Source organism: Sinocyclocheilus anshuiensis, unplaced genomic scaffold (genome assembly GCF_001515605.1).
Source record: "Sinocyclocheilus anshuiensis isolate Anshui unplaced genomic scaffold, SAMN03320099.WGS_v1.1 scaffold173, whole genome shotgun sequence".
Classification (NCBI taxonomy): Eukaryota; Metazoa; Chordata; class Actinopteri; order Cypriniformes; family Cyprinidae; genus Sinocyclocheilus; species Sinocyclocheilus anshuiensis.
Genome location: NW_015536480.1, coordinates 1128933 through 1150055, shown reverse-complemented (window position 1 = coordinate 1150055; position 21123 = coordinate 1128933). Strand labels below are relative to the sequence as shown.

At 38.7% G+C, this 21123-nt stretch overlaps 1 protein-coding gene across 2 annotated transcripts in view; it reads right to left on the bottom strand.

The window, feature by feature from the left end:
• The window catches only part of lsamp (limbic system associated membrane protein), a 181229-nt gene extending 176649 nt beyond the window's left edge, over positions 1-4580 (bottom strand). The window contains exons 1-2 of one of the 2 annotated variants that reach the window (XM_016471433.1): positions 4526-4580; positions 4118-4350 (exon numbers count right to left, since the gene is read on the bottom strand). In XM_016471433.1, the coding sequence (XP_016326919.1) occupies positions 4118-4181 (64 nt within the window). In that variant the 5' untranslated portion in view covers positions 4182-4350; positions 4526-4580. Of the gene's footprint in view, positions 1-4117; positions 4456-4525 lie in introns of those variants that run through there. The other variant, XM_016471351.1, reaches the window with a different exon arrangement.
• Between the last annotated feature and the right edge of the window lie 16543 nt (positions 4581-21123).

Here is a 21123-nt window from a genome sequence, read left to right as displayed (position 1 = left end):
AAAGAAAAATGTGTACACAAAAAACATACTCAAGCTCCATGGACAGCACTGGACGTTATTTATTCAGAGTTTGAAATTTAACTACCATTTATTCTAATCACTTTTGTGTTAAAAAGATCAAGTGATCTCTCCTTCTGTCAACTAACATAATCTATTTAATCTTTGATTTAATCTCATTCATCTGTTTTAATCAGAGAGCTGATAAATGTGCCTGTCAACACATGATTCGTGAGGTGAGCATCACCAGACCCGTCTACATCACACCAGACCTGAGGCAAGCGAGGGATCCTCGCACCAGGCCCCGCTCCATACTACAGACAAAACACCATTATATGGACTGCAAGTATTAATGCTAACCTAAAAATTCATAAATGTCAGTCTGTGACACACTGGAGGAATCCAGACAGCAAGCAGGAATCCATGTCAATCATCTGCAAATCATCACATCGACGTCAATTAATTCTGCTTTTCCTGACAGAAATCAGTACGTGCTGTCAGCTGAGCTCCTGCCTCCAAATAAACACAGCAGAAACGAAGCGGCACGTAACAGCACACGATTCAGCATTCAGTGTTTGAACACCTCCCGATTCAACATACTAGATTGAACACTAACTATATCTGACAAGACAATTCATCAGAAAAATAATCACAATTACCTAAATGTAAAAATATTCAATCACCGCATGCTATTTAGAAGAAGAGTACTACAGCATGAAAGGGTTCGGCTAGTGCTTGGTTTTGTAGTTTCTTCGATATCTCAGAATCATTCAAAAGAACCAAGAAAACACAACAACACTCCATCAGTCCAAAACTGCTCAATATGTTTGAGTTCTACCCAACTGCTTAATTTCTTATCCTCAAATAAACTCACAGTTCAGTGTGGACATTACCAATGAATACTAGTAAAACAGCAGCATTCCTGGGGACTGACCACAGCATTGCTTCCTTCTGTATATGACTAACGATCCTGGTTTGAGTGGGCTTTCTAACCTCTGTGGTCGCTGAAGCACCTTGCAGATGTCAATAAACGGAGAGCCTCACTGCTGTGTATTTTAACAGGTTGCCATGACAACTGCGTCTGCCGCCCTGGGCCTGCTCTTCCTCTGACGCCGTGTGATATCTGAATGTCAGGAGCTTTCTGTTCTTCACAGCCAACCACACGGTGACCTTCATGTCTGTGCCGAGACCTGCTGCTGTCCTGGGCCAGCGATCCCCAGAGACGGCCTTAACAAGACCGAGGCGGAAGGGTTAACAAGATAAGTTCCTGCTCAAGTTAGACTAACCTACAGAGTGTCTTTCCCAGCTAAAATCATTCATGGACACGCTCATAGACCAGTCTCAAAGTCTGGTCCAAAGTCATCTGAACACCAAACTCTAGTATCCTGTTTACAATAGTTACAATTAAAATGATTTATTGGTGTTAACTGACGAACACAGGAGCATCACTGAATGATCATCAGCTGTCAGAGATTCATTTCAAACCACACTGCTGTCTGTTCATGTCTGCCATTACATCTTGAAGTCATTGTTCTTTGTAGCCAGAAATGTATACACCTTGCAGATGTCAATAAACGGAGGGCCAAATGGAATCAGTCGCTCCCAGAGCAGAATTCATTTCCTTCCCTGTTCTCTTCAGCACCCATCAAACACAAACGCTGCCTGACCAGAATGGATAATGACTACAGCAATAGTCTATGCTCCAAACAGCATGCAAATGGAGTCACAGGACCAAATCAGTCCGTGAGTGAACGTTAACGTAAATATTGTGAATGCTTTGCTATGATTTCTGATAAGTGTTCTACAAAAACAAAGAATTGTGGAGATTAGTAAGATACGGTCACATCAACATTACAATATGAAACCTTTTCTTTTTTCATTTTCTTCTGAGGATTGCCAACGATGCAGTGATGTACTGTTGAGTACCGAAAGAGTAGAATCAGCCAGAATGTGGTTTTGATGGGTACATGTTTCACACGGCGTCCCTTTTATCTACAGACTCAGTGGGTAGCAAATAACTAAAGGGAGCTACTACTTCTCCAACACACGGTACAAGTATTACAGTTAAACAAATGCATTTTGTGTATCTGTTTAAACAACCTGAGCGATACATTATTAAAGGTAGGGTATGTAATTTTTCAAAAACACTTTAGAAAACTGATTCGGGCCGAATAGCAAAACAAACTTGTAGCCAATCAGCAATAAGGGGCGTGTCTACTCGTGATGTGGAGGAGAGAGCTTTCAGTGCATGGGACGGACATTAGCCGAGCCGAGCGACAGAAAGATAGAGATGGCGGATAAAAAAACAAAAGAGGAAAACATCTGCGGAACGATAAGGCAAGAAGTTGGACCCGTGTAAATATCGGATCAGCTTTCCAGAGCTGGAGAGAACTCAAGGAGCGGAAGGCCTGCGATCGGACGCCGAGGTTGCTTTGTTTCTTCTCAATAAGTGAGTAACACCGTGTCTACAACAGCTAAAGTCTGCCTACACTGGTACACTGCCTCGCAGTTTTCTGTCGGGGATTTTTGCGCTGCGCCGCTCACGTCCGATGTAGACACGGTGTAACATTGGTTTTGCTTTGTTTCACAGAACTAATCGTTGCCTGGGTTGCGTACGTATATGTGGGGCGGAGCTATCAAAATAGGGGCAAGACCCTTTTGGGGTAGGGGCGTGTTTGTTTTGGTGATTTCAAATATCAACATTGGCTACCAGAAATCGCTTACCCTGCCTTTAACATTTAGGTATAGAACCTCTGCATGATTTTCTATCATGCATCACAATGAGATCACATACCTTAGTGGCAAGAATATTCTTCCACATAACTCATGAACACATGTACTTTCCTGTGGCTGCTAAAGGATCATCTCCTGGAGAAGCCTACAGTCTGTGTAAATAATGAGTGAATGACTTCTGATGAAGCCCCATATTGACCTGATGCAACAGAGACCCCTATTGGCAGCTCATCCTCACACACAGGTAGAGACAGCCAAAGCGCTGGTTTAATTTGTCACTCTTCCCATTTCACTACAGTTAGCTCATAAATTGAGAAACATACAAGGCCAGCACCTTCGTTACATCAACATGCAATCGCATGGATACTATCGTAATACTATCAGACAACAACAGGAGCGGACGCAGAAGCAGAATGTGAGAATCGTGACATGCGCCATTCTACACACGTCATACAACACCATCTAACTAGTGATCACTTCATTCTTCATAATCAAAGAAACATTGTTAGTGTTAGTTTCAGCTGCTTTTACTGCTTGTGTACATGTCCGTAATGGTAACTTCATGGAAGGAAAAAACATTCTCGTAATGGCATTGTAAAGCCTTGCTGTGATTTAAATGAGAGATAATTGAGTGTCCGTGGGTTCCAGAGTTACTGTGCATCCTAATGAGCACCCTCTTTATCCTGAGAGCAAATCAATAGCACTAATGGAAATAAGCAGCCTCATCAATAACATTAGATGGAAAGACGTTATTGCTCTGGCTCCATAATACACATAAGCTACAAACTACACCTTTTCCTTGTGTCAGTTCAATGGCCTCTTGTGTGCAGACACCATCTCAACATCATTCCTCCAGCTGAGCCAATGAAAGCTGCTCTGAACCACATACTGACAGCAGCACCTGTTTGAAAGCTTCAGTGTACTGGAGGTTCAAAGGTCCTGCAAGGACACATGCAGGTGTAGTTCTGCATCAGTCTGTGAAGCACTGGCCTCCGACAACAATCAGAGAAAATCCCGTTCGCTCATCATCATCATCATCTTCATCATCACGACACTAGATGCGCTGTTTCTGATCGTGCTTCTACATTCAGATCAATGCACGAAATAATCAGCTAATTCACGTCTGAATCACACTCACTGAACAAACTCCAGCACGGCGGGCAATCCGGAGACAGAAGAAAGTAGAAACAAACCCAATAATCTAAGACGCGTTCGGGGAAACATGATATGAACATCAGGCTATCAGCATTCAGGAATCGAGAGCGATCTGCTCTGAAACATCACAGTGAGGAGGACTGAAGTTATCTATGGCACGTCCTCTGTTTATACCGCCATGAACACACGCCTCACGAGCGCATGCAGAAATAAAGACCATCAGATGTCTTACCTTCAAATCCGAAGAGTACGAAGAATCCCGGGATGAGGATCGAGTGTATCCAAAAGCAGCTCATGTCGTCTGGTTCCGATGAATGCAGCTCTGGCCGTCCCCGCGTGTGTGTGTGTGTGTGTGTGTGTGTGTTATGGCTCGGCTCGGCTCGGTAATGACAGCAGCAGCTCGCGCTTGTGTTCGGATGCGGATGCTGCAGAGCTTCTGATGTTTCTCTGGTGCTTTGCTGCCATCTAATGAAAACGCGAATGAAGCTCATTAATGATGAAAGACACGTACAGGTCTGCTGTCCTCTCTCATTCTCACGAGCACATCGCGGTTAAAACATTCAAGGGAAACTGCATTCTTAAGGCTAGAAGAGTATTCGTGAGGCTGATTTTATCTAAAAGAGTCGCAGTCTATCAATACCTTATTCGGAAAGGCACGAAATGACTTCAACATTAATAACTAACAAATCCTGTCGAAGAAACATAGGTCATTATCCAAAATCACAAGGGTGGAGCGATGTTTTTAATGGCATTGCTAAATCTAAAACTCCGTGATGAGTTTGTCAAGGCAATGACATGAAAAAGTGAACTTGAATGAAAATGCAGTCACAGGTAGACCGCGATTGGTTTAAATAATTTCGGACTTGTAAAGAGTGACACTACGTCATCCATGAAATATCTATGTTAATCGTTGTTTTATCCGTGCTGATGGAGATATTATGCTTCTGCGTCTCACTATCAGCCGATTCTTAGCTCCCGTGGCCTACGCGCCTCGTTACGTTTGTTTACGTTTCTGTCCGGAGCTTCAGATTCGATTCTGGGTTCCATCGGCTTTAACCGATCGGCGAGAGCTGAAAACGACACGTCCTGCTTCCCGTAGCGACGCTCGCGCACCTTGTCGCAGATGAAGTTAATATTCCTCAGATAAACAGACGTTACAATTTTACATGTAAGAATGACTGTTTATTCGGTAGGTTTTTGTGCCGATTAATACAGTGCCTGTAAGAAGATCAGGATAAACCTGTATAAATACCAGCGGGGTCCATATTTTTAATCACCCTTACGAAGATTAACCATGGTTTAACTACAATTAAAAAAATACATGGTTAGCCTACTATTAGGGTTCCCAACTTCACAAAAGGAAAATACGGGACAATCGTGGTTTTTCATTGAAAAATAAGGCATATGTATGCATATAAATTAAAGAGAATATATTAGGCAATTTTATGATAATTTTAATATTAAAATTACATGAAAATAATTTTTACTGTTATAAAAACAGATTTGTGAACATTAGCCCAGCAAACATGCCCCTTTGGGGCCCGTGTGGGCCCACTGCAGGCAAAAAAATCTTCCCCGCGTGGGCAGCCCGCTGTGGGCCCCAATACCACCGTGAAATGCACTATGGGGCCCGGGTGGGGCCCGAGTGGGACAGCCCAAAGTGTGGGCTGAGTGTGGGCTGGCCCACACAAAGCAGAGTGGGCCCCCAATGGGGCCAATTGTGGGCCTATAACATGCCCACAGGTATGTCCACACTGTGGGCTGGGTGTGGACACAGCGGGGAGAGTATGGGCTGGCTGTGGGCATAATGGGGGAAGTGTGGGTACACTGTGGGCTGGGTGTGGACACCATGGGGAAAGAATGGGAATACCGTGGGCCAAAATTTGCCCTCTATTTGTCCTAAGTAGCGTCCCAGCTGAAAATGTGTACCTAGGGCCCCAGTAGACCTCACAGTATGCCCACACTTTGGAGGGATATGTGGACATAAACCTGTGTAGGGCCTTTGCGGCCTTAACAAATAACAAAACTTTGTACCTGCAGAATGCTGCAATATTACTATTAATGCACATGCAGAATAATTGCACATGTTGAAAGTAGAAGTAATAAATTAAGAGTCATAAATTTAAAATACTTTGATTTATTCACGGCCATGTAAAAAATGCAGAAAATACACTGCTCAAAAGTTTAGGATCGGTAAGATCTGTAAATGTTTTTGAAAGAAGTCTCTTATGCTCACCAAAACTCCATTTATTTGATCAGAAATACAGGTAAAGCAGTAACAGTATGAAATATCACAATTTTAAATAACTGTTTTAATATTAAACTTTTTTTTTTAAGTTTTACTATTATGTTTAATTTGAATTTTCAGCAGCCATTACTCCAGTCTTCTGTGTCATACAATCCAACAGAAATTATTCAAATATTCTGTTTTGGTGCTCAAGAAACAATTCTTTTCATCAGCAGTCTCGAAAATGTCATTTGTGGAAACAGTGATACATTTTTTCAGGTTACTTTGAATAGAGCTTTTAAAAGAGCAGCATTTTGTTTAAAATAGGATTTTTGTCCAACAATGTAAAAGTTTTTACTGTCGCTTTTTATCAATTTAATGCGCCCTTGCTGAATACAAGTAATTTCTTAAAGAAAAAAAAACTTTCTGACCCCAAACTATTGAACAGTACGATATATTGAATAGATTTATAAAACAGAACAATGACCAATTATAACTACATCAGAACATTAAGTAGATATTATAGATAATTATAGATAAATCAATCCCCTAAGGGGCACCAGTAGAGCTCTGCCTGATCTCTGATCTTCTGGTTCTTCATCAGGTAGGGTACAAGTGATTTCAAAACATTTCAGCCGGTTTATATATATCGTGTATATATTATTTATCTTGTATAAGATGCATTTGGTTGAGTTGCGCTGCAGTAAAGCGCTTCATGGTACGGTGATTATCTCTTTAGCGCGCAGCGCGAGCAGGACAAACAACAATGCATAATATTAATAACTATAACTGGGACTGTCATATACATAACATTATAATGAGAACACTATTATAATAAAACGCTGTTATTTTTTAAATTTGATTTAAAACAAATTTTTAGAGTTTAGTTGCCGTGTTTCTGCACGTTGTTGCGTGAAGAACGCGTTCACAAAAGGAGTTCATTCAGAGCCGCGCAAACACGTTCATGTGCATTCGGAGCATTTTGTGCAGATAGCCTAAAAGTCGTAATATTACCGTTATGTTGTATAAATAACGAAGCGTATTCTATATGAGATAAATGATGAGTTAAATCCCATTGATTAAAAACCTGCTATCAAATACTTAATTCTGGTCATCCTCAGCGCGTGCAGCTCAAAACAAAAATGCAGAACATTAATAACTACTGTCATATACATAACGTTATAATGAGAGCACTATTATAAAAAAAGTGAATTCTTAGAGTTTCGCTGATGTTTAGTGCTATCAACCTTTTAATCAACTTTCCAGGTCCTTTCTGGCTACCTTTTCCAGGTGCTCTTGCTGTTGTTCAGCAGCTGTCAGAGCCTTTTGTTATTTATTTCCTCCTGTAACTCCATTCTGCTGGGGTCCTTTTGGGATATCGCCGTGATCTGTTGCTTGAGATCATTTACCTCCTGGGTTTCAGACCCATGAGGTTTTTGGCCAGTAAGATGATGATCTTGGTGAGCTCTTTGTAGTCATAACTCTTGCTTGAGTGATGAGTCAGTAGTACTCTTCCCTCGTTGTCCAGTTGCTTTCGGCTCTGGTGCAGTAGGTTGTCGGCAGCCCTGGGTAGAAGGGTGTTCCTCACAATGCCTGGCCAGTCCTTTTGGTCTGCCATCTGGGCAGTTAGACTGAGCATCTGCAACATTTTGGCAAACTCGTGTTGAGAGTAAAGGCTAGAGACTAATACAAGATCAAACAGAGTGTGGAGCTAGGTTTTACAGCTAGGTTTTGCCAGGTGTGGTTAGCTGAAGTATTAGGTTATTATCTTAACTTTGGATGACAGAATGCTAAGATAGGTTTGGGTCAGCATATGTTTGCTGAAAAGGGTGTGAACAGAGTTCTGATTGATGACTTAAGACTGTTCTTATTGTCAAATTATCACTCATAACTTACTGATGGTTCACAACAGGCTCAATCTCTGAAGAAGTGACGTAGAAGAGGGAAAAGGAAAAGGAGAGCCTTCCTATTCAGATTATGCTTATTACTTGGTGCTCAGGACTACAGTTGTGCCCTAGTATTTGTCTAGATGACTTGTGTAACAGGGTCATAAAATTAGAGCACATGTTGAAAATAAACAAATCAAAAATAAAAGTGTCTCTGGTTCCTTTTGAGGTTCAGAGAGAACATAAAACCAAAGTGGAACAAAAGGGGGCATAACATGTAAATGGATTTAAAATTAGCTGACTGCTATTATTAAAACAGGGTAATCAATCTGGTATTAGGAACAAGAGACATAGATGCAGTGAATGAATCTTCATAATGTTTCACTTGATTATACATTTAGTCAGGAATCATGGTTTGGAAAAAGTCTAACTAGTAAAATATGTACAAGTTATGTCACAGTAACACAATAACAACTAATGCAAGTAGGCTAATAAAAAAAGACTTACTAGTGTAAATTATATTCTCCACTGGAAATCAAGCTAGCGCGTTCTTCTGAGGAAAATCCAAAGCTCTTTCTGTCTTATTCGTCTCAGCGCGTCTTCTTCCAGAAATGAAGTAGCCGAGATGAACTTGAGGAAAAGTCTCGCTGCTTTGTTTGCTGTGATGTAGGCGTTTACATGCGCGCGTCTCACGTGGACTATTGTAATATCAAAGGCAGACGGCCAAGACTTGACACCGCGTTGGTTTCATACTGATTACTTTGTCACATAATATTTGTTTTTGGCATGACTTACTTCGTTCTATAGATATATCTCTCATGTGTGTGTGTCAAATATTCGCTGAGTTTCAAACAGATATGCGCGGAGAATGAGACGGCTACTGTCTGGTCACAGCTGCTGCGTGTTCAGCTCCCATGCTGAGGCCAGCCATGTGTGTGCCCCGCCCTCCATAGCGTGTTATTCACTGTGTTACTAAAAACACCCAACAACTTAATAATTCTTCTCTAGATAGACAGTTAAGTTTTCCTATGAATTAATTAGAGAAGAGTCCATTTTTACTGTGCATTGTGTCGTTCCTATGGAAAATGTAGTGAGTTTCTCTACCCACATTGCTTTGGGCAATAAAACCAGTGATATCAGCATTGGTTGCCATGGAATCAGAGGCCTGTTCGTTTGCAGACATCCTGGCACCCAGCATGTTTATTGGGTGAGGGGTCTGTGATTATTTGTTAATCTAATGAATAAGTGATTTGTCAAATCAAATGAAAAATGGTGTGTCTGATTGGTCCAGACGCTACACTGATATACAAGAGAAGGATCAGGATGGACTACAGAATGGCTCTACAGTGGTGCATCAGTCAAAGTTGCAGCGCCCAGTACGAGAGCGACGTCCTCCTGGGTGGACCCAGGATTATGAGATGGCTTCAGTATGACTCGGGGACGAGTCTCTTGCATTGGGAGGGGATAGTGTGATGTGTGTGGTGTTTGGAATATCGTACTGACAACTAATTAATGAGACTGAACACCGTACTGACAACTGATTAATGAGACTGAATGGGGAACAAGGAACACCAGGGTGTGATCTGTGTATTCAGAGACTGTGCAAAAGAGAATGGATGCGGGCTGGCTGACGGTTGATTTACAAGCCGAAATAGGACGGCGGTACTCAGATATTGTTGGGAGGGGATGTCGTTCGTGGTTGTTTAGGGCCGCCGGCGATGAAGATAGATAGATAGTGGGGACGGGGTGAGAGTAAGTAGGGACGGGGAGTTAGGAGTGCTGTCGTTCTTTATTGTGTGTGTCATTTAACTGCTGAGCTGTTAGAGCGTGCCAGCGTATGGATCGTGCCCGTTCTGAACAGGCTTCTATTGCTGTCTTCTCTTTCTGTGGCTGAGACTGTCATGTGCAGAAGTCCTTGTGAGCATTGAACTTACGACACGCGGCTCTCATTTCCCATTACAGAACGGTGTGCAACAAGCGGTGTTCCACGGACTGAACCAGCTCCTTAAATCCAGTGTCGCCGTGGGGCGAGTTAAGTGGTTTTATATTTTCATTTTAAATTGATGCATTTAATAAAGTTGTGTTTCTGGTAAAACTAGAGGGTGACAGTGAGGGTGGGTAAGACTGAAACTGGGAGGGTTTAGGGGGCAGGTATAATTTTTTTTACATGAAAAAAACGCGTTTTACATGAGTTTGAAGTGTATTTGATCTTATGGATTGTCACCAATGAAGTGAATGAATTTATGTAGCACACTGCCCTAGGGCTTTCTAGGTTGTGTTTAGCCTGTCCTGCAGTCCCCTCTTCTAATAAAATTACCTGTTGTGATTGAAGTTGTGGTGGTGTGTTGCCTTCTGGTGCCAGACCACACTAGCTTAAAGAATTAAAGGTGGTGGCAGTGGCTTAAATTTAGAATTATTACAGTATGTTAACTTTATCAAGCCAGCATATAATGTTTAGTCTCATTTAAATGCTGGATATTGACATGCCTAATTCATGGAACATTTTCATCCTGACCTTTTTCTCCTTAGTATTCGCAGCTGTGTTCTTCCCCTTGATTAGCACTAATGCAATGATTGAGAGTAATTTAATGTTTCTCTTGTTCCTCATCTCTACTGAGTTCAAGGCCAAACACATCATTAGGGGCACAGCTCTACTGCCATGTCATTGCTGTAATGTTCTCTTTTTTCTCTCAAAACCTCCTTTGCGCTTGCATTCAGCTAAAAAAAACCTTGACGTTTTGCGCCAGACTTGATGTCATTGATGCATTTCGCATAAGAATACGTTAATATGCCAAATGGAAAATAAAAATTTTAACAGCTGCAGTGGTGGGATTTTTTTTCCTTCTTTTTTTTCTGTGAATAAAGTGTGGAATACACCCTTTTTGCAGAGATTACTAGCAAATTTCCGGCCCGATTTCCAGTCTGGGTGCGTCAAAATCTAAAGTCAAATCCTGTCTGCAGATTTTTATCAGTCGGCGTTGACAGATTTCATAGAAAATCACATAATGTTTTTAGCTTCAGACTATGAATCTGTGCAGTCAGAGAATATCAAATACGTTTGATATTTTGAGCCAGTTTTTAAAATGCATTTTGTTTTCATTTGCCATTCGTCTTCTAGCAACATGGTGCTTGTTTCTGCATGTTCGCAACAACTATGGTAGAGTTTTTCCTCACTCATTTAGTGTATGATGCTTTTTCTCTGTAACCATTTACAAAGTCAGTATGCCCAGTTAACAAATTTAGGTTATAAAACATTGTTTTGAAATGTTTCTAAAATGTTGAAAAGTCCAGTTTTCTTGTCGTGATTATAATGTTATTTAAAGGTTACAGAAGTGTTTATTACAGTGTTCTACTAACTTTGATTTCACCCAAAATATGTTTTTGAAAGTTTATTGTTTTACGTTCCGAGAATCTTGTTGTGATTAGAACGTTATATAAAGGTTACAAAAACGTTTCTTAAAATGTTTATCAAGTACAAATATCATCACAAGGGGATTTTGGAAAATGTTGTTCTAAGAAAGTTTTCTCTTAACATTATGAAAATGTGCATCAAGTACAAATAAAATCAAGGACGTTTAGATAATGTCGATCTCTGATTTTCTCTCAACATTGTGAGCGTTTTAGTTTGTTACTCAGACACAGGCAGTGTGCTGCATGAGACAAAAAAAGTAATATAGCCAAAAAACATATAGCTGCTCTTTAGTGTAGATGCATGTTGATTTTATCAGACGATGCCGCGATTATAAATGAGAGTGACTCCTGGTTAACATTAAAAGGGGTCGTGTTTAGTCACTATTTAGTGTGGTATTTTTTGACAATATTCACTCATGAATACAGTATTTTACATGACAGTAAAATAGGGCATTCTAAGTCAATATACTGCAGTATTTCCTCTCTCAATCAGTAGAAAATATGGTTAACACCTGGTCATGCATGAAAAAAAAATACCGTCATGTACCGTGAAACGGGTATAATTTTGAAAAATACCATGATATAAATTTTTGGTCATACCACCCAGCACTAGTGAGCGTATATCAAATTTTATTAATAAAATTATAAGAATGTTTCATAAACATTACTTTAAGAATGTTTTGTCCTAACATATATATCTTTCAAAAAAAAAATTGCCTAAGTTGATGCCTAGTTTTAAAAATCTGTTCAGATTTGAAGCTTTGTGTAGTGTATTCCAGTTTGATCTTATATTTCACTCTGTTCCTCGTACAAAGCAACCATATGACTTTAAAAGACTGAAATGATTTTATTTTCTAAGCTGTCAGGTCAGATTTGGCAGGAAATTCCAAGCTTACATTGTCATGTTTGTAAAAGGTCTGGCTGGTATATCATGTGTGTGGGTACTGGTTGTAGCTTGTTACAAAAATAATTAGCGTTGTTACATAGAATTCAAACTATAGTCAACTAGCTAGCATATAACTAGCATTTTTTAACTTGGACAGTTCAAAATAACAACCCTCTTTGACTTCTGGGAATCACCCACTGTCAAAACAAAGAAAACGAGAAACAGAGTGTGAGTGAAAACAAAATCTGGTCCACAGCAGCAGGTATTATTTCTCATGTATGCTTTGCTGGAAGATCTTCTAACTGCCAAATCTTGGTGCAGCATGATTTGCTTTGATATGGTGTTTATCAGTAACCATTATTCCTCAAACTATCAGATTCGTCCATGCAAAAGAGCAGTGCCAAAACACATCTGTCATAAAAGAACTACTCTGCAAGTCACATGCAGTTTGATCTTTCTACCACAGATGGCGATGGAGAGGCCAAAGTTCTGTAGTGCAACCACAGCGAAATCTTTACATTTATTGTGTTCAGTGTCATTTGTGTGATACATAAAGCCCTTAAACTGATATAATGTGATAAAGTTCCTCTGTAGAGAACACAAATGCAAGTATAAAAGCATTCAGATAAATAAAGATGTCCAGTTGTCCTAAATGTCCTAAATGCACATTTACACCCAAGTACACATTCTGCAGAGATAGATCTGCTAGATACAGTTATCTCAGTCGTTTAGCAGCTGCTTTCTTACTCAAAAAAAAAAGATTTATAATTGATAGGACATTTTCTTGGAGGAACTCTGGTAAAGTGCCTTTTCTCAAGGACACCAAGGTGATAAGGGATATCAGACTTTTCAGTTTGCATATCATTCCTACAAATCAATAACCTTTAGGTTATACTAGACAAGACTTTTAAACAGTATCACCAACCCATTCTTTATGTTTCCCTGGAATGCTTATGTTAACATTTTCATTAAGTTTTACTATGATATATACTGTAGTAAGTTCCACATATATCATACTCCTTAGATTTTCTTCTTGTTTCATTAATAAATACTTGATAAATTGGCTCTCTTGTACACATTCTCAATATTGCAGTCCTACAATAATAAGGCCGATAGTGGCAAAACTTTTACCATTCAAAGCACTAAGAACATTTCTCCAAAAAGATTAGCATATTTCAGTGTGATTATGTGCCTGTAATTATATTCATTCAAATATCTGCCTAGGCAGTACTTGCATGCCTCATGTAAATATAGTCTTTAGTCATGGACACTGTGAAAATGAAAATGCCACATGAGCACACCTTTTTTTAAATGTTATCTGGGAAATTGAAGCAGTTTCAGTGTATTTGTGTGTATGTAAACAGTCAATAAGCTTTTCAAGCCCATTTTGAAATCAGGCTACAGCAACAGTGTTCAATACTGGATTTGAACGATTTGAATTGCAATGAACTGCAGTAACACAGAAAATAAATAAATAAACAGCCAAAAACTGGAGTCCTTGAAGGTTGTTCACCAAGGTTTCTGTTATCTGTTGATGTAAATAAAACAGATATTAAGGGCACATGTGTGTGGAAGAAATTCAGTTTTAATTAAACTGAATTTAACTTTAATTTTAACTGAAATAAAATGAATAAATCAAAAACTATTAAAGAAAAATATATATATATTACGTTCCAACCCTCAGTAGTAAGCTACTATCAACAGATCTCAGAAAAAAAAAAAAAACTCTCACCTATAAACCTATGGAAAACCTATAGGGCAGCCTTCAGGCTGATACAACATGTCGTGCTAACCAAAGCATTTTGGTCATAGATTTTACATTTTTAAGAACATAGACATTGAAATAACATATGCTTTTATTAATTTGGGTAACTACCACATCTGAAATCTATTAATTAGATCTATCTATTAAGGCAATATATGACACATACAGATTATGGTAAACATTGGGTCAGAACAATGTGACAGTAGATGAGTTGTGGATCAAAGATTTCAAAGAGATGATGGACATCCCAAAATGCGGGAAGATAAAAATGACAATTAGTGAACCACTGTCCTGATGGTGACCCAAGGCTGGCTAAATCCAGACTGATTAATTATAAAAAATAAAACAAAATCTACACACATGGAAACAGTGCAAAAGGCATAGTGTAGATTGTAGATGCTAAACCCTAGTTAGTGGGCTTCACCCTCCTTACTTTCATCTCAATCACAATATATGTGGACTAATAAATAAATGATGCAATCTCTATTCAAATTACCTGAAAACTGCAGCTGTGGTAAGCAATCTTCCCTTACCAGTCACTAAAAAAATGCTACTTAAAGCTTAAGTATTACAGTATTATACTTCTCTCTGATCAGTGGGAGATTGTTGCATATCTGGAGGGTGCTGGATTACAAATGTTGATTTAGTCTGTCAGTCGACCATTGAGCATCTGTCAGCTAAGTGTGTTCTGCACAGTCGGCACTAGTTGGCCAGTTGTGCATATAGAATCAGCATTGGTGAGAGACGTCATTCTGATTGGCTGTACAGCTTGGCGAACCAGTGCAGAAGAAGAAAAATGAAAGTTGGATAAGTGAGTAAACGACAAATTCAGAAAGGGGAGCAGAAGATTCTTCTGATTTTTTATCTTCATCTTACCTCAGCGTTCCAATATGTGAATATTTTCATAACAACATGGCTGTCAGGAATGATGAAAGTGAAGAACAAGTGATCAGCATGAATCATATTCAAAATGGTAAGAAAGTGCTGTTTTTTTTTTTTTTTTTAATGCTGAATACATAATACTGACACCTGCTGGTATGGAGAGTTATTTCCACTCATTCAGGTACATAATGTGCTAGTTTGGCGACTGACTGTATTATTTGTGTGTTCAAGCGCAACTTTTTGTCCTAGACACATACAACGCTGCTGGTTCTTTGATGTTGGCTTGGTGTGTCACAGCCTTAAAGGGGTCATATGATGCTATTTTAAAGATCATTATTTTGTGTATTTGGTGTAACAGAATATGTTGGCAAAACTCCGCATTTGAACAGTCAATAGCAAATACTTAAACTAATAAAAAAACATAATTACAGTCGCTGATTCAGAAGCGCCAGATTAGAAATAGCCTTTGTGCACAGCCAGCCTTGTACTCTTCTACGTTCCCTGACATGGCTGCATCAACACTGCTGTTCCTGAAACCACGCCTTCTTTCTTTGTGTGAACATTTGGGCGGCATTATGCTAATATTTCCACATAGTGACATAGATATGTGGGGGCGTGTTAGAACGAGGCGTTTTAGGTAGGCGTGGTTGACTCTTAACTTTTATAAAGAATATCTCTTTGGATTTGAGACTTTAGTCTTTGCAACTTTACAGATCTTCTTTATGCACCAAGAGCTTGTAACACTCCAAAGAGAAAGGAAAACTTGAAATCGCATCATATGGCCCCTTTAAGACCATCGTTGAACAGACTGTGGGTGGTCCATAGATGTGCCATCTCAGGATTCATCTATGTGTTGATGAGAAGCTTTAAGGAAGTGATCCTTGAGCCCTTCTGAGACCGACAGCTCACTCTGCCCCGCTTCAGTCGTTCATCTGAATGAATGAATCTGGTCCATAGATGTGCCATCTCAGGATTCATCTATGTGTTGATGAGAAGCTTTAAGGAAGTGATCCTTGAGCCCTTCTGAGACCGACAGCTCACTCTGCCCCGCTTCAGTCGTTCATCTGAATCAATGTATGAATCTTCTCCAGCATGATGTACTGTATTAAGGACACTGAGCTCAACATGCTTTAAATATATATGCTAAGTGAAAGAAATGCCAGATCCCCTTATTCACACACCAAAGCTGACGCTGAAGATCTGCACTGAATGACAGCTTTGCTATTTTAAAGTACAATGAGAAGCTTTTTCATGACCCCTCAGGGATACTGGCCAATTCTCTCTGTACTAATAAAACTGTGCTCACTGAGCCATAACCAAACCTTATCTGAGTCACATCAAAACATTGTGAAGCACAGTGGATGACTGTGTTAAATCCCCAAATTGACCCTTCTCTCAACCCATGCTCCTACTCAAGCAAATCACAGACCCTGTTGAGCTGTGTGTGTCAGCCTCATCATTTATTTATTAGCTTGCTGAACGTCCTCTATGCGTTAAGCTATGAGCGTATGTTTAGACTGAAAAAGTGGATTTATTACGCCAACATGCAGCTGAGCCAATATATGCCCACAAACAGGGCCACCTGCAGGATCCCAGTCCATGGTAAACCAAATACATGACTTGTTTTGAGATGACTGAAAAGATGGTCATCTGCATTTAAATTTGTAAATATATGTAATTGTATGTTTTGTTACATTTTAATGCTACCATAATAAGCTTGGGTTACACTTTATTTTAAGGTGTCCTTGTTACAGTGTAATTATACAATGCACTTATTATATGGGTAGGGTTAGGATAAGGGTTTGGTTTAGGGTTATTTGAATGTAATTAATTATGCATAATTTATTGTTATTATAATAGTAAGTACATGTAATGTGTAACAAGGACACCTTAAAATAAAGTGTTACCACAGCTTTTGCTCTGGGTAAATTCAATTCTGTATAAGAGAAATGTTGAAATGTATCGATGTTGTTTTTTTTTGTTTGTTTTTTAAACGTACAAAAGTTAATGGCTGTTAAAAAAATAAAAACTAATAACATATCTGTTACATATTTTTGTTAAATACTGTGTAGTATTATTATTATTATTAGTAGTAGTAGTAGTAGTAGTATAGTATAACAAAATAGTATAATAGTATAAAATATATTTTGTTGAGTTGCACCACAGGACATTTTATAAGCGAGGACATTTAACATTGTTTCATTGTCAAATTATAACATATTTTTAAAGACTTATTGACCTTGACGGTCTGTTTTACATTTCTACATTCCGTGTTGGTTGTACCATTACTGTATTGGTCACACCACATTACTTTTATTTGGCAAACTATTTATTTATTTATTTATCCGATATCAAAAAGCAGTGACACGGTTTTGTTCAAATATTATTGAAATAATGTCATAGAAATAATGAGACTTTATGGAAATCTACTTAATACAAGTTGCAATAAGTTGCATTTTTACATTACAATATCAGGACAGTTGCACCACTCTGATATTTTATCTTATGTTTACTTATACATATTATTATAAATTAATAATAAAGAAAAAAGTATTGTTTAATTAATTAACCAATTAAACAAGTTCATTGTATGTATCATTGTGTATGAAGTGACCAATGTTTGTATGAATGTATAAAGTGACCAAACTACAGCTGATCTACAGAGTAAATTTTGCTATTAAACTGTAATGCTGGATGTTGTCTCTTCCACAAGCAATCATTTTTAAAAAACAAAAACAGTCAAGGTTTCCAGTCATTTCAGACAGAAAGGCAGCTTTTGATACCACCATCTGCAGATCACCACATAGCTGAACTTACTATATATCATGGCACTCTGTCTGTTAATAAAAAGTACAAAGACATTTATGGACCAACCATTATTAATTTATTTACTACTATTATTACTCATTTTGTAGGCAAACCCAGATTAAGCATTTGTTCAAGCTTCTGAAATTTGTTCAAGCATCTGTCAGTGATATGGAATACCTAGATCAGTGGTTCTCAACTCCAGTTCCCCAGTTCTGACCCACTGCTCTGCACATTTTGTACATCAACAAAAACAGAACAAAAAGTTTTGTTAGCCCACACATCATGGACACTGCATTAGCATGAGTGAGTGGTGCGTCTGATAATGGTAATGGATGTCAGCATGAGCATATGCTTGGATGCCAGCTAACCTCTGGTGACATATTGTGCAGTGCCTGTGAATCAACCAGGAGCCATCAAAAGGGAATATAATGGGCTGGTCATGTGGGCAAACAGCTGTTCACTATCAAGGATAAAGAGGAGAGGACAAAAGCAGCATCGGTGACTAAACGGTTTGATCCCTCACAGGGCACTTGTAGTATACTGAGCAGGACTGCTAAATGCTGCCACAATAACTTGCACAATTAATCATTTACCACACCAGTGAGGAACTAATTTTTTTAATTCTTAAGAAAATGGAGGCAAAGTGCATCATAATGTATGATTTACACCATAGGTCTTAGACCCTGCTCCTGGGGTTGTTTTCAGGTTTTCAGGATCACTTGAAAAATCAGAGGCCAGGTGAGCTGAAGCAGGTTGGAAATAAAATTTGCAGGACAGTCGGTCCCCAGCAGCAGGGTAGAAGACATAAGATTTTCATTATTATGATGGATAGTATGAATAATAAGACATTGCAGAATTTGTACAGAAAATTAATTTTCACATATTAAAAAGGCAGCGGTTGTTTGCAATTAGATGCTATTTACACTGTGAAAATAGCATATTTTCTTAGTGATAGATGCTATTTACACTAAGTGAAAATAGCAGTATTTTTTAACGATATGCTATTTACACTGTGCAAATAGCTATAGATTATATTTACACTGTTAAAATAGCAGATTTTTTTATATATATTTATACTACTTATTGCAAAAACTGGCAATTATCTGCACCTCAGTATTGTAGTACATTATAAAACAGCATGCAATATTAACGTATTGAGTGTAAATTATAATTTTAATTCAAATTATTAAATGGATGCCACTTTATTGGGACAACAAAGCCCTCCCTACATCTACCCTAACCCTACCCGATACTCTATTTTCAACTTTTTTATTATTTCCTTCATTTTTATCTAAAATAAATGCCTTTCCAATGTGATATGACATTTGAAAAGGGAGAAAAAAAGTTTGGTAATAGGCAGATTCGAACTCGGGCCAATAACGTCAAAGAGCATGCGCCTTACCATCTAAGCCAGTGAAAGCAATGTTATAATTTATAATGTGTGCTGACACTCAATCCCTAATGCACCAATATTAAAGAATCATTTCTTTTTGGGTCAGGACTCGTAGCCCTAAAAATAGCATAATTGTGTCTCTTTGTAAAACTGCACCATCACGATAATGTTAGATTCACTAACACAATATTGCAAGTATTGTTCTTACTAAACTTACAGTATTTCGATTTAAACCAGGCATTATGTACCTCAGCAGCAGATCACTGAATGCTTTCCAAATGCACTGAAAGACATAGACTCTAAATTCGTTATGGCACATTGGACCAACTCAGCACCTTCCCCCATACTTCCCCTAACTTGTACTTTTAATAAACATTCCTCACAGTAACTTCCACCTTCAAAATGTGTTTGTGCCTCATCCTTCACCACACTTCTACAAAGACTTATTCCCTCACAACCTGTGCAGGCAGCATGAGTCAGTGTATGCTGATGGGGAAACTTTAACTGCTGACTGAGAGTTCATGAGCATTAATGGAGGATGTTACCACTGTGATCAATAGCTGTGGCTTGACACATTAATATGCTTGAGAGCTCACAGGATTTTCAACAGAACTACTGAAAGAACTGTGAGTGTATTTTGATGTACAGAATCAGATATACAATGTTTGATTTTATATTCCTTCATCATTTACTCACCCTCATGTTGTTCCAAACCTGAATAAATTTAACTACTTTAACTTCTGTGGAACATTAAGATGTTTTGCAGAATCTCTGGTTGCTGTTTTCATAAGTGTCTTGATAAGATAATAAGTTGATACGTTTTCAAATTAAATCAAGTGAGACAGTGACAGTAACAGACAAATTAAAAGTAACTAGGAAAAGAAAAGGAAAACCATGAATTTAATATAACAATTTTCTAGCTCATGCAGGTGCCTGTGGTGAACATTTTTTCTTTTTTTTTTTCAAAATTATATTACTTGTACATTTCACAATGCTTTCAAACACAAATGTTTAGTGAGTTCAGTTTTATTTAAAGCAGATGAACGTGAATCCGGCAACCTTTTATAATGTTATATGTTGTATGTATCATGGCAGTTTAGTAATGAAATGTCTGCTGAGTTACCTTCACCTACACTAAACCCTAGCTTAAACCTGACTGACAGCATTAACACAAGCAAATGTGAGATAAAAACATATTTGCTGAAGCAACCATTTCATTTTAGCTTGCTTCTACAAGTCTTTGAGCTCTTTTATTGTAACTCTTGTTTCACAGGACTTGTACCTCAAGTGCAATGCTTTACCAGGTGGACTTACGAGCAAGTTTACTACTTCAGAAAAGCCATGCACCTGGAACTGATTATGTAAACATTAAAATGTTTTGGTTTACAAATAATGCACTATGCTAAAAGTGTTTTTGGGTCAAAACATAGTATTGTGCAAAGAACCGCATGAAAATAAGATTCCCTTTCAAGGGAACTTCGAACTGCGTCCTCTAGGGGTCGCTATGGGGGACACCTTCAGTGTGACCGGTGTCTGAAGCATATATCTAAAAACGACAATAACATTGGCTGGCGACAGCCTATGACATCACTTGCGCCGGGATATATAGGCATATAAATATAAATAGGCGCCGGGAGAACACGTCATCCTCTTCTTCACTGACCGTTTGTTTATGTTAGCGTTAAGCTAAACACGACTAGGAGTGCATGTTTCTCACCAGAGGCTTTGCTCTGATACCTGCAGTTTCACACGGCTCGCGTGCTGTGTGTGTGTGTGTGTGTGTGTGTGTGGTGAAGAGCAAGCGCTTTCAGCTCTCGAGGGAGTTGGATGCGCTTTGCATTCATTGCTTATTTCTTGTGAGGGATAAGCTTGAATTGAACACGCTCGTTTCACAAGAGGCGGCTTGTGCTCATTGTGATGCATTCGCGGGACTACTGAGCGGGGATGTGAGTATTTCACCATTTACCCGAGTTTGTAGAT